The sequence below is a fragment of the Lineus longissimus genome, chromosome 2 (assembly GCF_910592395.1).
Source record: "Lineus longissimus chromosome 2, tnLinLong1.2, whole genome shotgun sequence".
In the NCBI taxonomy this organism is placed as follows: domain Eukaryota; kingdom Metazoa; phylum Nemertea; class Pilidiophora; order Heteronemertea; family Lineidae; genus Lineus; species Lineus longissimus.
In genome coordinates, this window is record NC_088309.1 from 26,847,116 (window position 1) to 26,862,565 (window position 15,450).

Here is a 15,450-nt window from a genome sequence, read left to right on the forward strand (position 1 = left end):
GATATGAGTGGGCAACTGGAGTTGTCTCAGGTCGAGGCAAGATATGATTAGGCTAGAGGAGGTACCTCTTTGCCAAGGCGTTCCGGCAGAAGGGTCTCGGTGTTGTGTCCCATCAAGGACAGGTGTGTGTGAGCAGACTAGGAGTTGTATCTATATGCCTAGGTTGTGCTTTTCTTCAAAAGTCACGATAGGCAGAGGGTCTTGGTGATGTCTCCAGCATAGGACCGGTATGAGTAGGCTACAGGACTTTTCTCAATGTCCAAGTTGGGCTTGTCTTCAAGAGCAACCAGCGGCGGAAAGGGTCCCGGAGTCGTCGAGGAAAGGTATGAGTAGGCTACAGGAGTTGTCTCAATGCCCAGGTTGGGCTTGTCTTCAAGAGCAACCAGCGGCAAAAAGGGGCCCGGAGTTGTCTCCGGCTGGGGACACAGGTATGAGTAGGCTGCAGGAGTTGTCTCCATGCCAAAGTCGGGCTTGTCTTTTAGAGCAACCAGAGGCAGGAGGGGCCCGGTGTTGTCTCCAGCCTAGGATCGGTATGAGTAGGCAACAGGAGTTGTCTCAATGCCCAGGTTGGGCTTGTCTTCAAGAGCAACCAGCGGCAGAAAGGCGCCCGGAGTTGTCTCCTACCGAGGACACAGGTATGAGTAGGCTGCATGAGTTGTCTCCATGCCAAGGTTGGGCCTGTCCTTTAGAGCGACAAGTTCAAGAGCGATCAGAGGCAGAAGTGTCCTGGTGTTGTATCCGGCCAAGGACAGGTATGATTAGGCTGGAGGAGTTGTCTCTATGCCATGGTTGGTCTGTCTTCAAGAGCGACCAGAGGCTGAAGAGTCTCGGTGTGTTGTCTCTGGCCGAGGACAGATATGAATAGGCTACAGGAGATGTCTCTAAGCCCAGGTTGGCTTGCTTTCAAGTGCGACCAGAGGTAGAAGGTTCCCGGTGTTGTCTCCAGCCAAGGACAGATATGAGTAGGCAACAGGAGTTGTCTTAATGCTCAGGTTAGGCTTGTCTTCAAGAGCAACCAGCGGCAGAAAGGGGCCCGGAGTTCCCTTGGCCGTTGGGCGAGTATGATCCAGAGACCACAGTCAAGGGTAGAAAAGTTTGTCAGATCACTTTTTGGTTTGCAGGAGCTGCCTCATCAGAAATCAAGGAGAGAAACAACAAACTGTATGGTGTTATAGATTTGTTTTTAATAAAAACTGTCTGCCCACATAAACTGGCAGATACAGATACATGTACTCTTACAATACTTTAGAAGAGAATTCAGATGTACTCGGAATCATTGCAATCAAAATGCTCTGTCTGAATCAATCTAGAGATCATAGCATTTTCAATGAAATGATCCAGATGTGTAAATTATGTGTGATTCTTGTAACATACATGTTGTGTAATTATATCAACTCGAAGTGAACCTGAATTAGTTGTCTGGGCTAATCTGTCCGAACCAAGGAAACCTCAATGATCAAAGCAAGTTAGCACAATGTTCAAAAGCATTAAGTATCAACATGCTAGCCATGGGTATTTCCTTTTAGGTCAGTTGTACGAACTGCTAGGTATACAGGAGATAAAAGTAAGGCCAACTCATTCATCAAAAATTAAAGTTTCAACTGGCTGATTTGGAATGCCTCTAGATCGTAATTTCAAAGACGTCCCATTTCACAAAGCTACAAACCTCTACCACATATCAGAACATGTCTATTTATAGCACCAATGCCAAGCCAGCCTGACCTCCTAAACTCAAGGCCTCCAAATAGAAATATAGGTAGGACAGCAAACAGATACGTGATGAGAGATTGATGCCTCACAGTCTTTTGGATAAAAGTATCAGTTAACCTTCAAAAAGTATGTGCTCACCTCAAGAGGAAATGAGGACACAACACAAGTAGACAAAAGTACTATACCCCAAAAGCACTAGAACTAGAATTGAAGGAAGGGACCGTGTTTCTTTTGTGAAGGTAAACGGACACTTTTACCCACTGTGTACGCACACAATGCATGTCCTCTCACACAACTGTTACAGATAGCAAGTTCAGGGTATCACTACAGACCTTACATGATCTCAAGTCACATTGCAAGCAGTTCTTCAGAGCAGGACAAAGAGAGCACAATTTGTTGCATTCACTGATCAACATTTCTTTCGATGTACTCCAATATTTTTGTGACAAGTCCTCTATATTTCTTCAGTTTGTAGCTTGTGAAACGAGCGAATATTGTTCTGAACCAAGTCCTTCTTACTGTCCTGGTGCTGATAAACTCTTGTCCATAAATTTCCTTTTTACAAAGCACATCCACCACTGAAATGAAATGACAGGTTTTGCATGAGCTTCTTAAAACATAGACTGTCGACAAATATTTGTGAACAGACCTACAATTTCTCGATGAGATAGCTATTCCCAATTAAAATTGAATGATTTAAATATTGGTTCGTTGTAATGCACTAGATAACTTGTTGAAAACTGATCAGATACTTGTGCCGCCAGATTCAGATCAGCTGATCCTGGAATGATTGCTGTGAATTTGAGACTCACCTTGCTTGGTTTTTCATTAGGTTTTTCAAACACCTTGTCAAGTACGCGCTCGCCAGTTTCTTGTCGGAGTTGAAGCAGGTACGTCCTCATTGTTTCTGGAAGAGACCAATTGTTCATCAGTAAAGATAAAGGCTACACAGATTATCAACTTCTTCTTCATCATTTGCTCTGCACTTGGATGTGTAAATCTGTATGGGTGACTCCTCCACCACAGTGGGCCGATCGGTTTTTGCATGCAACAGGGAATACTACAGCTTGGTGACTAACTTACCTTCCTCATTTCTGTCAGCAGGTCGGCCGTATAAAGCATTGAGAGGAAAGCCAGCCTCGCCAGGGAGAGCAAATCTAGAGATTGCTAATGAATACATCTCCTTATTGCCATCATTTCGGTTGTTACACTATGAAGAAAAAAAAACTGCCTTAGAACTGTAGATATTAAGCACCTCGTATGAATATTCTCTTTGAAGTCGGAAAGATATTCATCAGTTACAGAAGCCTGATTTAGCAGTTATTTTCGGTTTTACTTTGATCCCCTGAAACTTCTTGTTCTTTCCTTGTCTACAGTGCATGAATGAAGACAAAAGTCATTTGTTTTAGAGCTGGACAGTCAAGGAATACAACACCAGGAGGGCAGGATGCAAAACCTCACACTATCAACTTACCTTTTGTAATTTCTTCAAACACTCTGTGATGTAGAGTGTAACGTAGATCAGAGTCCTATCAGCTTCACCCTACAAAAGGAAAGAATAGGAATTATTCATAAGCTTCTTTTCATCTGTTAAAATTTAACTTCAGAATCATAACATTTTTTTCTTTTTTTCAGGGGCATTACATTAGAAAGCACATGACTGCAGTGCTACACTTGAACCTTTGAAAGCATACATTCTATCTCTCAAGATAATGATCTCATTGTTGAAGGTTCCCACAACTATTTAGACAGAATATCCTACCTTTATTTCAAAAGTTTTGAAGAAGACATTCGCCTTGAAGTAAGTCAGTGCTTCATCTATCACATCAGTGCTGCCATCTGCAAAGAATACAAGCATGTTGTTAGCATGTAACGAAACTTTTGCATCGGTACATGTAACTTACAGTAACAGAAAGAAATAGGTTCCTGTGAAACTATACTGATAGCTAAGCCCTAACACTGATGACTGAGACGTTTGCATTTGGGAATATGTTGATTCCTGTACTTACCACCAGGAGGTGCAGGTCCCTTGTATTTTGTGTTCAATGGCAACAGTGCCACCTTACACGCTGAGCTTCGGGCGCTCAGGTTGGAATGGTAGGCCTGGAATTGTAGAAAAAAAGAATGCATTGAACTTTTGCAACAAACTTACACCAGGAACTTTGTGAATCACTTTCACACAAAATGTACATGACAGATACTGTAGTATTACTCAACTGCCTGCCTCAGTACTCATACAGGACAGATTGACACTGAGTTGATAGAAGTTTCTCTCCCCTTAAGGCCTTGGCAGACTCCCACGGCAGTCCATTTTGTCATCCTGATTGCTCTCCTCATAGACTGCCACAGATGGCGGGAACATCCGAGGCTGGATGATCAGCCAATGACTGTTGAGTATACCAACACTAAACCTTGCTGTCACCAAATCAGAATGCTCGTTTTATATTGCTATGGCATGAATACCAGTGTACAGTACATTGTATTCTGAACTCTGAGCTCCTAAAAGCTGATGTAAGTCATCTAAATAAGCTGGGTTAATAGTCTGCTTCTGTACAATTACTACGTATAGTGAAATATACTTTAGCTGTTATAATGTGCCAGCGTGAATAGAATTTTTAAAACCATTCTCTATATTCTACCAAAAGACATTTCTGAAAAGTTCAAGTAGTGTATCGTGATGTCAGACAGCCATCAATTAAAGAAACGTTGCAATGTTGGAAGTGTACAGACATTCATGTACACTTGACTGTAATTTATTTACAATCCATTTTATGTCAGGTGACCCAATTACATGTATTGTCAAGCTTGATGCAATTGCAAAGGTACAGTTCTGATGCAAGGTCAATGTCTGTTCCCATGCAAGGATGACCAGAGTGGCCACAGAGTGACATGCAGAGGGACAGGAATTCAAGAATGTTACAATACAAAATGGATCGATTTCTTCCATGTGTATTCAATCCCCAAGCAATTCAATGATAAAATTAATACCCATCATATTATTTCAACTGGTTTGTCTGGAATTCAACTGATATTTTACAACTTGACTTTATGTTTGTTAAATATCATTATGAATGTTACTGCAAATGGATTTGTCTGTTTGTATTTATAGCAATGTCTCCCAAGTCTCAGTTTCATGCCAGAATATTGTGTAGGGTTATTTTGGGTTATTGAGCTCGATTGATAATTGAGCTGTCTCATGCAATGCATTTAAATGTCCTCCACTTGAGGTTCATATCGGATTCATGCATACTTCAATGTGGCCGCTTTTGATGGAATCAAAATCACCCATCCATCATTCATGATCTGTACAGACATATACAGGACTTTGAGATCAGAGGAGAAACTTTAGGCTAGATTTTTTCATTTCTTTGACATATCAGATTCTTCAAGAACAAGTGAAAATTCATCAATAATCCAACAATTTCTTCTACATAATTTGAAGTAATCAACATGATCAATAAGGACTATGTGAAGCAATAGTCAACCTTCTATGAAAATATATCACTTTTATGAAAGTTCTTGAAGTGATCAGAAGACAGAAAGAAATTCTTCAAGAACACCATTCCTTGAAGACATGTCTGTATCTCAATCTGTGTGTAGGTTTAAAGCCAGCCTAAGCAAAAGAAAATACCATTTCCATCCTATTGCTTAGGCAGGAGAGGAGTTCCAAGACTTCCTGTCAACATTGCCAGATCAGGAGCCCTCCAAGACTGGTTTGGTGCTGCAAGCAGGATTGAAGGCTTCTGCCTGGCAAATTCAGACAAAATGTCTTTAACTCCTGCATTATAACTGTTGGAAATTTTGGACGGAATCTGACATTTTCTTTGGCTAGTACGTGTAGTACATGAACATGAACAATACCGCAAAATGGTCGTCACTCATGGTTGAGTCAAATCTGGAAAAGATTACACTTGACTTAGAATTTACTTGAACTGAAAGTTACGATCTCTCCGACCAACGATACCATACCATTGACAAGTCAGTCTCAAGTGCATACTCCGATACTGGTCTGCTGCATGCTGGCACCGCGACCAATAGGAATAGGGCTACCTTGCATGGATGTGTAGGCCTAAATCTGATAGATACTGCACTGACAGAAAATAAATCTGTAGGCCCTAGCTGTGAAAGTATGAAATGTTAATGTAAAGTTCTCTTCTCTTGCCAGCGTGCCCTCTTTTCACTTCAGTTTTTTGTGGAGGATCAGAAATAAATCGTGCCATTTTCGATGATCAGATAGGCTTTCATGAATGTTATTCGCGTCATAGTTGTTCTATACACTTAAACAAATACATATTTAGGCAGAATGCAACTTTACCGGCATCAACTTCGTTGCTTTTGACGAATAAATAGAGGAAATTGATAATATTTGCAGAAATGGGCTGGTCACTTCCTGAATCGGTCATGAAGGTCAAGGTCACTATATCCAGACGTTATTTCCTATCCACTTTGGTTCATGACGTCATTAATGGCGGGAAATTCAAAAATGTTAAATTAACATGGTTCCAGCTTATATAGAGGAGGAATCTGTAAGCACTTCTGCCAAGAAATTTTAAGGGAAAATCATCAATATAAGATTGTGGGGCAGTTATGGATTGACACTGACAGGGAGGACCGAGGATGGGACACTTTTTCTCTCCTGTCCTGTAGTACTTTGATGGTTTGCCCTGTGCAAGAGTGAAAACGCGATAGGTGGCTTCAGATCATGTTCTTTTCTCATGAAATAACATCTGACTGACTGACATCATCAGCTTCGGAGTCATACCACCAGAACCATTCCAGTTCCGGAGGCCAAGAAATAAACATTACTAAAATCGTAACCTCGCCTACAGAGATTGATGAAATAATTATGGACAACAAATCAATAAAAACAAAAATATCGTTTATTTCAGTTGTAAACATGTGCATGAAAAGTAAAATCTTTACAAACAGTGCATGGGTAAGCATATCACAGGGCAACAGCGAATAACCCCAGAGAATATAACAGTGATTGATGTTATTAATAGTTTGGTCAAGTATCACAGTCAGTTCCTTTCAGCAACAAATATTTTCTTAGAATCTGACTATATCACAATCACACAATATCGCTATCAAACAATTTAAGTATCAAGCCAGTAAAGATTTAAACTATACCATGGACCCAAGTCTCCCTTGTTTCCGTTTTCCCATAATGGGTTCTATTAGCCTACTGTGATGTTCCGCAGCACTGTGGACTAATGCACAGTTTGACAAGAAAGGGTCAACAATGTCACCTGAGATCAGTTCTGGTGCCTCAGTTAATAAAGAGAAGAATATGGATTTGTACAAGCTTTAAGTAGAAAAATACAAACATCATACCATACAAAAAATAGAAATACTGAATAAATAATACTGCTGACGAGAAAAGTGTCAAAAGCTACTCGTCAAGGGCCTTAGCATGATGAATTTAAAGTCCTTACTAATCAAAATAATCACCTTACTTGATCCAGAGTTCTTCACAGAGGGTAATTGTTTTAACATGTTTCAACTCTCTCTTGTCTGAATTTGGTGCAAGCAAATCAGGTAACTTATGTTTGAGCAGTGGAAGCACCTTAATTTCAAAACATTCATATTACATCATACATGTCATAATCATAATCAATCATCTTGTCATTAGCGTTATTGCAAGTATATGCATCTAAAATATTACAATACAAACTGTGACAACATTTTAGATACTTCATATTGTGTTGATATTGAGTATTTATTGAATTCGTAAACAAACAGCAGGAAACCGGTGATTATGTGGTGCATTTCAGTCACTCAACAGCTCTGGCAAATACCCCCCCCCCCCCCCCGTCAGCAACCTTTGTACAGCCAAGCAGTTGTCCCAACCATGGGAGGTTGCTGAATGACTTCATGGTTGTGTTCACTCCCTTTTCTCGGGAAGGATACTACCTTTAACTTCACTGTTTCTCATCTCAAACAGCAGTACTTGTCGATTGTCCAGGATCTTTCCAACAGCGACAACATGTTTATCATCGTCGGAGAATCGTATCATACTTGGTGTCATGTAGATCATAATGGAGGCAATTTCCTTGGCATAATCTGTTGTTTTCCACAGTTTTATTGTGGCGTCCTTGGATCCAGTGACAAGGAGCTTTGCATCCTTGCAAAGAGAGAGGCAAGTAACCTGCAAGAAAGACATTCCAAGCTTCATCAGCCAGTTTATTGTGACCACCAACTTGACCCAAGCTTTGGCTTCAGCCTGCATTTGATTGGAATTCATAAACCAAATTGTGATCTTTCAATCTCAGCAATACTAAAAGTCTTGGGTTGATGTCTTGTGGGCCTTATGAAGACAAGATTCGATCATCCAAATACATATTTGACGTTGGAGACTTTGGTAGCAATACCAGAATGATACATACAGAAGATTTATGGTGAGCAGTTTGATTATGAGGGACCACAACCACCTTTGTAAAGGAGGTTTAAATAAAGATATGTCACAATTACTCAAGACTCACCCCTGCAGTATGTCCCCAGAGGTACTTCTTTGTGCCGCCCTCTTGTCCAGCCTCTGCCAATGTTGTCAGCCACATGATCACCGATCCATCATTCGCACCCGTCACCACAAATTTCCCACATCTTGAGACAGCAATCGCCAACACTGGACTCTTATCCATCGTCGAGGTAACTTTGGAAGAGTTTTTATCTGTTATCCTCTTACTGAAGTAGTTGGCAACAGAGTGCTTTAGCCACTGATGATTATAGGGGAGTCTCAGCATATCAGCGGTCTGCTTTTTGATATTCCACATTGGACAGACGCCATAACAACCAAGGACCATAGCGTTGGCATTGTAACAGCTCAAACTGTAACACTGAACTTTTGAATTTGCACTTGACATGGATTTTTCATACTCATTTTTGCAAACAAGTAGTTCTTCGCCAGGTTTTTCAACATCCAGTTGCACTGCTTTGAGGTGGTGCTTTTGGCATTGGGAGCTAGATGTTTGGCTATTATAAAGAAATACCAAGAATCGTTCAGTACTGTCAAGCTTGAGGGAGTGTAAAGTCTTGTAGAAGCTCTCTATTGGGAACTGGCTCAGCACCGCTCTCGCTGCCAAGTCAAACGTCGCAACTTTCAGTCCTCCTTCAAACACATACAAGTTCGCAAACCACGATTTGTTCTTTGAGAGAGTGAAGTCCACACTGTCACGACTCTTTATGAAGTCGGCGCGAATTGTGATGAGGTCACCAGTGTCTTTCTCCCAGAATGCCAAGCGCTTACTCACACAATTTATCCCCATGACCACTTGGTCACCTTGACAAAAGGCAATATTCTTACAGCCAGAGTCAGTCTGTAATCCTCTCACTATGTTTCCTGTCTCTATGTCCCATATCTTTGGTGGTGCATCTACTGGACTAGTGACTAGAAGTTTGCCGTCACTTGTAAGATCCAACCACTCTGGATTCTCGCGAAGTAACTGCATTCGGTCATAACTCGGCTCAGTTCCTCCATCCGTTTTGTTGTCTCCTTGCAATTCTGACAATATGGACTCCCAATCCCATAGTTTGACTGCATTGTCTTCCCCACTGCTGATGATGTATGTTCCATTGATTGAAGACAGAAGCCGAGTGAGACATCGACCATGTGCCAGTTTGCAGTACAACTCCTCACCAGTTGTCAGGTCCCACAGCTTCATGTGACCCTTGGTGTCACCTGTGATGCAATGGTTCTTGTCATCTAACCAAACAATGGACGACATTGTGTGAACTTTATCTATGATAAGTTTACTGAGAAGTTCGTTAGTCGACGGGTTCCATAACGCTAGAATGTTGTCATTTGTGCAATAAGTCAGCAAGCCACTATCCTCATTGTAACTGAAACCGACAACTCGTGGCAGTTCAGTAGAGATGAGATTAGCCATCTTCAACTTCATGGTTTTCAGACTGAAGCAACCGATCTGACCATTTTCTGTTGCAAACATGAGAGTTTCCGTGCTGGTGAAAATGATCAGTTTCTTATCTATTGGACTTTGCGTTGTGTGAGCTGATTTCTGAAGTTTGCGTTTAAGATCCCAGCAGACGATGGCCCCTATTTTTTTCCCCTTGTCATCAACAGTATGGATAGAGGAGAACACTTCAAGATCTGATGCAAGGCGCACATCCAAGGTCGATACAGAGTTTGGAAACTTGACCGTCCTGTGGTCACCAAGGTCAAAATCTGGTCGACTGGCAGACTTGCCAACGTCAAAGTTGAGACTAAGTCGTTCTTTCCCAGCAATTATGATGGTTTTGCTGTCTTCTGAGACATCAATACACAAGTTCAGCAGACCGTTGTTGTTGATATTGATGCCACTCTCATACACCTCTGAACCAGTCTGGAGATCGTAAACGTGGAGCCTTGTATTTGTGAGGAGGAAGACTCTCGTCTTGTCTGGCGAGATTTTGCAAGCATTCACAACCTTCCCCTTCTCTGGTTCAAACTTGGCAAGCTTACTGATGACTGAAAACGTCTCCATACTGATGACTTTACACACAGGTATTTTGTCACCATCATCCCAGAACTCCACCACCATTATCGTGCCATCAACACTTGTCTCCAGAAAACGTGTCACACCCTCAATATAACTTTTCAGCTCTCCAGTTGAGGAAGGCAGGCAAGGGAACACTGGTTGAAACATAGGCTTCTCGTATCGTTCCATCCATTCATGGCACTGCTCGCAGAGGCTTTGAATGTGAGGATACTCAGCGCCAAAAGAACCAAGCTGGCCCCAAATCTGGACCGGCATCGCAGACAAGTCATTGGTGATAGTCCTGTCATTGAATCTGAAGCAGTCTCGAACAACCAGGAGCTCTTCATCTTTGTTATCTTGCAAAGCGTCTGATATCGTCTGAACCAAATCTTGGACTGAGTTGGCCCCGATAAAACATTGGAGGTACGGCAGATGACAGAATGCACCTTTTTTGAGACCATTCAAGTCACTGGCACAAATCAGATGATAAGTCAGTGAGTGGATCATGCGGACATTAGCTGGGGACAAGGGCTGCCTGGCAACTTGTCTGTCTGCATCCTCGACAACCAGTTTCCGTTTCGTCAAGTTGATTGTCTCCTTGATCCCATCTTCTGCTAGGTATATCTTGGCCAGGTCCGCATGCAATCTTTTTGCTTGATCTCCACTGGCATACCTCTCTTCTGCAGCTTCAATGAACTGGCGGTGATACCAGTACGACGTTGTCTTACCATCAGTTTGCCGCTCAACTGTGTAATCGCCAATATCATTCCGAACACGAGACCAGAGAAGCGTTGGTATTCTCACAATACCTTCCACTGGGGGATCATGGTAATGGTAGACATCATTCAGAACCTCGTCATTGCATGACAGAACATCCTCGAGCTCAATATCGCTCAATCCATTCCGACCAACAGTGAAATAACCCAATGCAAATCGGATGAATGTTTTTCCATATCTGTCTTCCAACTTCTCAAAAAGATTCAGAATGGCCTCCTTCACAGACCTTGCCAATTTGATGTTTTGGACAGTTACGTGTGACTTCCATGTGCATGCCTCATCGAGGAGGAGCTTGAGGAACAATGGACTAGAGAATTTCATAAATGCATCTATGATGAACATATGCTGCTTCTTATTGACAGTTCTGTTTTTCTTACTCAAGTAACTCTCAATGATATCGTTTCCAATATCCACAGAAAGGGGCTGAAGTTGGAGGTAGGTGGTTGCATCCGCTCCAAGATGTTTCTGAAGATTGGGAAGACACTCGTAGAGATCTGGCAATGTTGAGGTAATAATATGGACACTCCTTGGACAGCGTTTCGGCAGCCACATCATATTGTGTGCATGATCACTTGGGTTCAACTGATCCAACGAGTCAAGGAAGATCACAAGAGGGCGTTGCTTTCCACCTTTTAGTTGCACGATCATTAAAAGGTGATGGAAGTACTTTGTCACGTGACCAATCTGATGTGTCTTGTCTGGTTCAAACTTGATGTTGTATACAACACAGATTTGTTGACACAAGCTGGCTAATGTTTTGATCACAGTTGAGCTATCAGCAGACGTCCCAAGGAACCGTATCATAACAACACTCTCCTTCCCCAACCACTCCTTGGTCCTCTTAGCCAGCATGGCCATCAGGGCAGTTTTCCCCGAGCCAGATGGTGCGTACAAGACAAACGGCTTCTTATTGGAAGATGTCTCATTCTGCAAATACATCTGCACGACTTTAATCTCATCTTCCCGGCCGTAAAATATTTCACATTTCATATTACAGAATCTGAGATGATGGTGCACCTCACTAAGGAGTGGTCCAAGGGTCTTCCCATACTTTGCAGCCTTCTTTTCTAGCTTACGCTTATATTCTAGAACCAACCAACGGATGTCCTCAACAAATCCACTGCAGAAATCATTAATGTATTTTTCATGCTCTTCGTGTTTCTCGGGATCAATGCCACCAGCTTCCCAGTTCAGTGCAAACTTTCTGATGTTTTTATCAGGTAGCTTTGATTGCATCCCATTGGTTTTCAAATTCTCAAGCAGTTCTTGTGCTTCAGTTTTCAGACAGTGCTTCCCATCAATACCCTCAGCATCTGTGTGTCTCCTTGCTAAGTTGTTCTCAAGATCCTCATCAACTCCATTCAGGTCTCTCATGTAGCATAAAGAAGACTCTTTCGGGAAAGTTGTGTTGAGGATGCCATGACTTGCCTCACTTTCTGTCACTGAAGAGTAACAAGAGATTCTATAAGCTTTTTGAGTCCATCGCAAGTCATTCAAATCAGTTCAGGATTAGCACTACCGCTCATTATCTAAGCCATAATTAAACTCAAACCAGAATGATTACTTGCTGTTTCACATGATTTTTCAACTTCTACCATTACAGGTAAAGCTTGCAAATGAAATACAACATGCCTCACTCTCACCTGATCTAATGTACAAGTGTTTGTGATCGGCAGTAAACTGGCCGGTATTATAGGCTTCAACAGCTGCACTCTGTAAGATCTTTTGAAGTTTACTCTCGATGTCCCACCAGACTGCCTTTGCCTCTGTCCTCTGTTTCTCATGTTCAGGGTTTGTGTCACCATAGTGAGGAAGTTTCAACTTAATGGGCTGAATGAAAAAATGAGGTATATATATCAATAGGAAACAGGAGACTGGACCTGAGGTATGTATATCAATAGGGAACAGGAGACTGGACCTGGCAGTGGAGTATCCATCAAGGTATGGCCATGGCATGTTATCTCTTTCAAGATATTATTATCGACTTCAGTTTAGAATACAAGACCCATCTTAAATTTAACCAAGGGGACTGAGGCCACGGCTGTGGGTGCACTGTCCAACAAAGCCTTGGAGCTTTTGAAATTTCCTTTTACGCATTTCACAAGAATTGGATATTACTTACTGTCAATACATAGGATATGGGCACAGCATTCCTGTCCTTGGTGAACCACTCGTCAAGAAGGTGAAGGTCACTCAATGACATCTTCTCAGCTGTCTCTTTAAGGAGTTCAAACTCCTTCTCTTTGATACAACTCGGAATTGGTTGATAACCATAGCGATTTCCCAGCAACAACTGAAATTTGAAGATTTAAACAATTGTACTTGTAGCAAAAGATGATAAGCTAACTGATTAGCACAGAATTTAATAGATGAAAGTCGCAATCTTAGGGAGTAATTTTTGCCTACTGACTTTACAATGAAGACATAATGCGTCAAATCTTCAAGTACATACACTTCAGGTATAGTAAAGAGATTCATTCACTTACAACAAAGTTTGGACCATAGGAAAGCCTCTGGCAGTTTGTTATCTCCCGAATGCACAACTTCTCAGTCAGATGGTCACTGATGGCATCATCTGTTACACCCCACCGCATGTCAACAATCTGGAAATCAAGGCCAAGTTCTGCACAGAATTGCTTCAGCTTTGGGTAAGCATCAGTTGAGAGAGCATTGCGTTCTGTCTTAAAATCTGAAAATAAACATTAGCAGAATTATCTGAGAGTTAGGAGGCCTAATCTCTTTTTAAACCAATGGCTATAGCAATGGATCACCTTCAGGTTCTATGAATAAGAGACACTTCTTTACCTGTAAAAGTCGAGCTTAAGAATATCCTGACGTTGGATAGAGTTGGTTCAGGGACATTGTCAAGGCATCCAATCAAGGCATCTTCATCTCTGCTGATATCTGGTAAGACTGTAATTCAAATTATACAGGCAAGAAATAACATGAGTATTGTAACTACAGACTGCATGTTAACATCATTTAGTACGATGTGATTTTATTCCTCACACCGAGAATATATCAATTCTTGACGACACAAATAAATTTCCGAAGGCCATCCTATTTGTGTTCGGATACAACGCTCAACAGGTTACAAGAAAGTTATAAATTGTGTACACAAGAGTAAGGCACACAACTAAACAAATCTTTTTGAGACACATTACATATTTGACTACAAAGTAAGTTGCCAGGTCAATTCAAGTTGGAGATCTCATTCATCATGTTCAGGGTGTCGTTAGCAAACAAGAGTAAAACCTCACCTTTTTTCTGAGGTAGCACTTTTTTCGCAGCATCTTTTACACTGTTGATGCTGAAAGTGAAATCACAAACTGCCTTGAATGAAAAGACGAATTATATAAAAGGCGGAATAGATACTGCAAAGTTGTCAATTAATACAGTATAAACTTATCCTAATAAATTTGTGATGCCTGATGGTGATCACAGGTGATATTAACAAAAAGTCAGTTTATCGAATACCATAGTACAAACTAAGAAACTACTTAAAAAATGATCAAAGGTTCATTAAAATGAATTCTTTACTTCAGGAAGTTCCTTATTCAGATGCTTAATTATAAAAAAAAACAACTCGGCCCACCTCTTCAATTTGACTTTCCCAGTTGGTGAATTCGTATCTCTTACTGTTCCAGTGTACAGTCTCTTGCCTTTAAGACCTTTGTTGTAGTATGGCTGTGCCCTCTTCATTTCTCCTGAAATGGTAAAATAAAGTGAATTGTTCTATCGTAGAGGTCACTTAATCATACTGGCCAACAACAGCAACAGAAATGAACGGCATACGTTTTCCGGATTAGTGCACCTAGTTCACACTGTCACTAAGAGGCAGTTGTGGCCCAACTATGATATGACATCATCCAATGCAACGGGACTCCACCATACCAGAGCAGCATCATCATCCTCACCATTGCAGCATGTAATTCGCTGCCAAGCCCAAGGAAGCCACTTGGACTCTTGGTCGGACTTGCATTCATCATTTGTTAATCTCCAGGACCAAGACCAAGGGCTTGGCAAGGCAGACAAGCTTATGCTTTACAAGGTAAGTCAATTACCCCACAAGAGACATTCATCAGGAATTCACAGTCAAGGTGCAAACAGTGAGCCTAAACACACCACCCAGCACTAGCCCAACAGTAATCACACAGTGACAGTGTGAGTGTGAGTGTTTAGTGCATTTGGCAGGATTTGTCCATTTTGAAGCATCAATTTCTGACTTCAGAGTAAATAATTACACTTGATTAGGTTGCAGTCGATAGCAATATCACTCCATAGTCTTGCTTGAAGCCATTTAATGTGATTTAGGGCGTGTTTTATGCCATAATTATGGAGGTAAACAAGAGTAAAAAATTGCAGGATCCATGAGAGGAGCGTCATTGGAAACCTTGTCCCACACATCACATAAAAATATTATTTCACAAAAGTATCTTCTATATTACTTTTAATATCTTTATCTCGTACCACGAATTAAACAGTTTTC

General features: G+C 41.4%; 2 protein-coding genes across 3 annotated transcripts; both read right to left on the reverse strand.

Annotated features, from left to right (window-relative positions):
* Positions 1-1,164: 1,164 nt before the first annotated feature.
* Positions 1,165-6,111, reverse strand: LOC135483293 (actin-related protein 2/3 complex subunit 3-like). Of its 2 annotated transcripts, XM_064764050.1 has the most exons (8): positions 6,026-6,111; positions 5,572-5,605; positions 3,720-3,813; positions 3,473-3,549; positions 3,185-3,253; positions 2,794-2,920; positions 2,523-2,617; positions 1,165-2,288 (listed from the first exon to the last, which is right to left on the reverse strand). In XM_064764050.1, the coding sequence occupies exons 2-8, from the start codon at positions 5,590-5,592 to the stop codon at positions 2,226-2,228; spliced, it is 546 nt and encodes a 181-aa protein (XP_064620120.1). In that variant the 5' UTR covers positions 5,593-5,605; positions 6,026-6,111; the 3' UTR covers positions 1,165-2,225. The 2 variants fall into 2 exon arrangements, with proteins under 2 accessions (XP_064620120.1, XP_064620121.1); XM_064764051.1 differs by lacking the exon at positions 5,572-5,605 and having other exon boundaries at positions 6,026-6,105.
* Positions 6,112-7,514: 1,403 nt separating this feature from the next.
* On the reverse strand, positions 7,515-15,324 carry LOC135483294 (NACHT domain- and WD repeat-containing protein 1-like). The gene is made up of 9 exons (XM_064764052.1): positions 15,206-15,324; positions 14,557-14,668; positions 14,222-14,271; positions 13,767-13,874; positions 13,448-13,650; positions 13,084-13,254; positions 12,605-12,791; positions 8,193-12,403; positions 7,515-7,858 (listed from the first exon to the last, which is right to left on the reverse strand). The coding sequence occupies exons 2-9, from the start codon at positions 14,661-14,663 to the stop codon at positions 7,595-7,597; spliced, it is 5,301 nt and encodes a 1,766-aa protein (XP_064620122.1). The 5' UTR covers positions 14,664-14,668; positions 15,206-15,324; the 3' UTR covers positions 7,515-7,594.
* Positions 15,325-15,450: the final 126 nt, after the last annotated feature.

What these genes read in the sequence shown, in the direction of transcription:
- LOC135483293 (XM_064764050.1), bottom strand. Translation starts at nt 5,592, where the DNA reads ATGAGTGACGACCATTTTGCG. An exon ending in TCAAAACTTTTGAAATAAAG is followed by an intron (nt 3,254 to 3,472) that starts GTAGGATATTCT and finishes TTCCTTTTGTAG; the next exon opens with GGTGAAGCTGATAGGACTCT. An exon ending in TGCTGACAGAAATGAGGAAG is followed by an intron (nt 2,618 to 2,793) that starts GTAAGTTAGTCA and finishes GGTCTCTTCCAG; the next exon opens with AAACAATGAGGACGTACCTG.
- LOC135483294 (XM_064764052.1), bottom strand. Translation starts at nt 14,663, where the DNA reads ATGAAGAGGGCACAGCCATACTACAACAAAGGTCTTAAAGGCAAGAGA. An exon ending in AGTGCTACCTCAGAAAAAAG is followed by an intron (nt 13,875 to 14,221) that starts GTGAGGTTTTAC and finishes TTTGAATTACAG; the next exon opens with TCTTACCAGATATCAGCAGA. An exon ending in TCTGGGGACATACTGCAGGG is followed by an intron (nt 7,859 to 8,192) that starts GTGAGTCTTGAG and finishes TCTTTCTTGCAG; the next exon opens with GTTACTTGCCTCTCTCTTTG.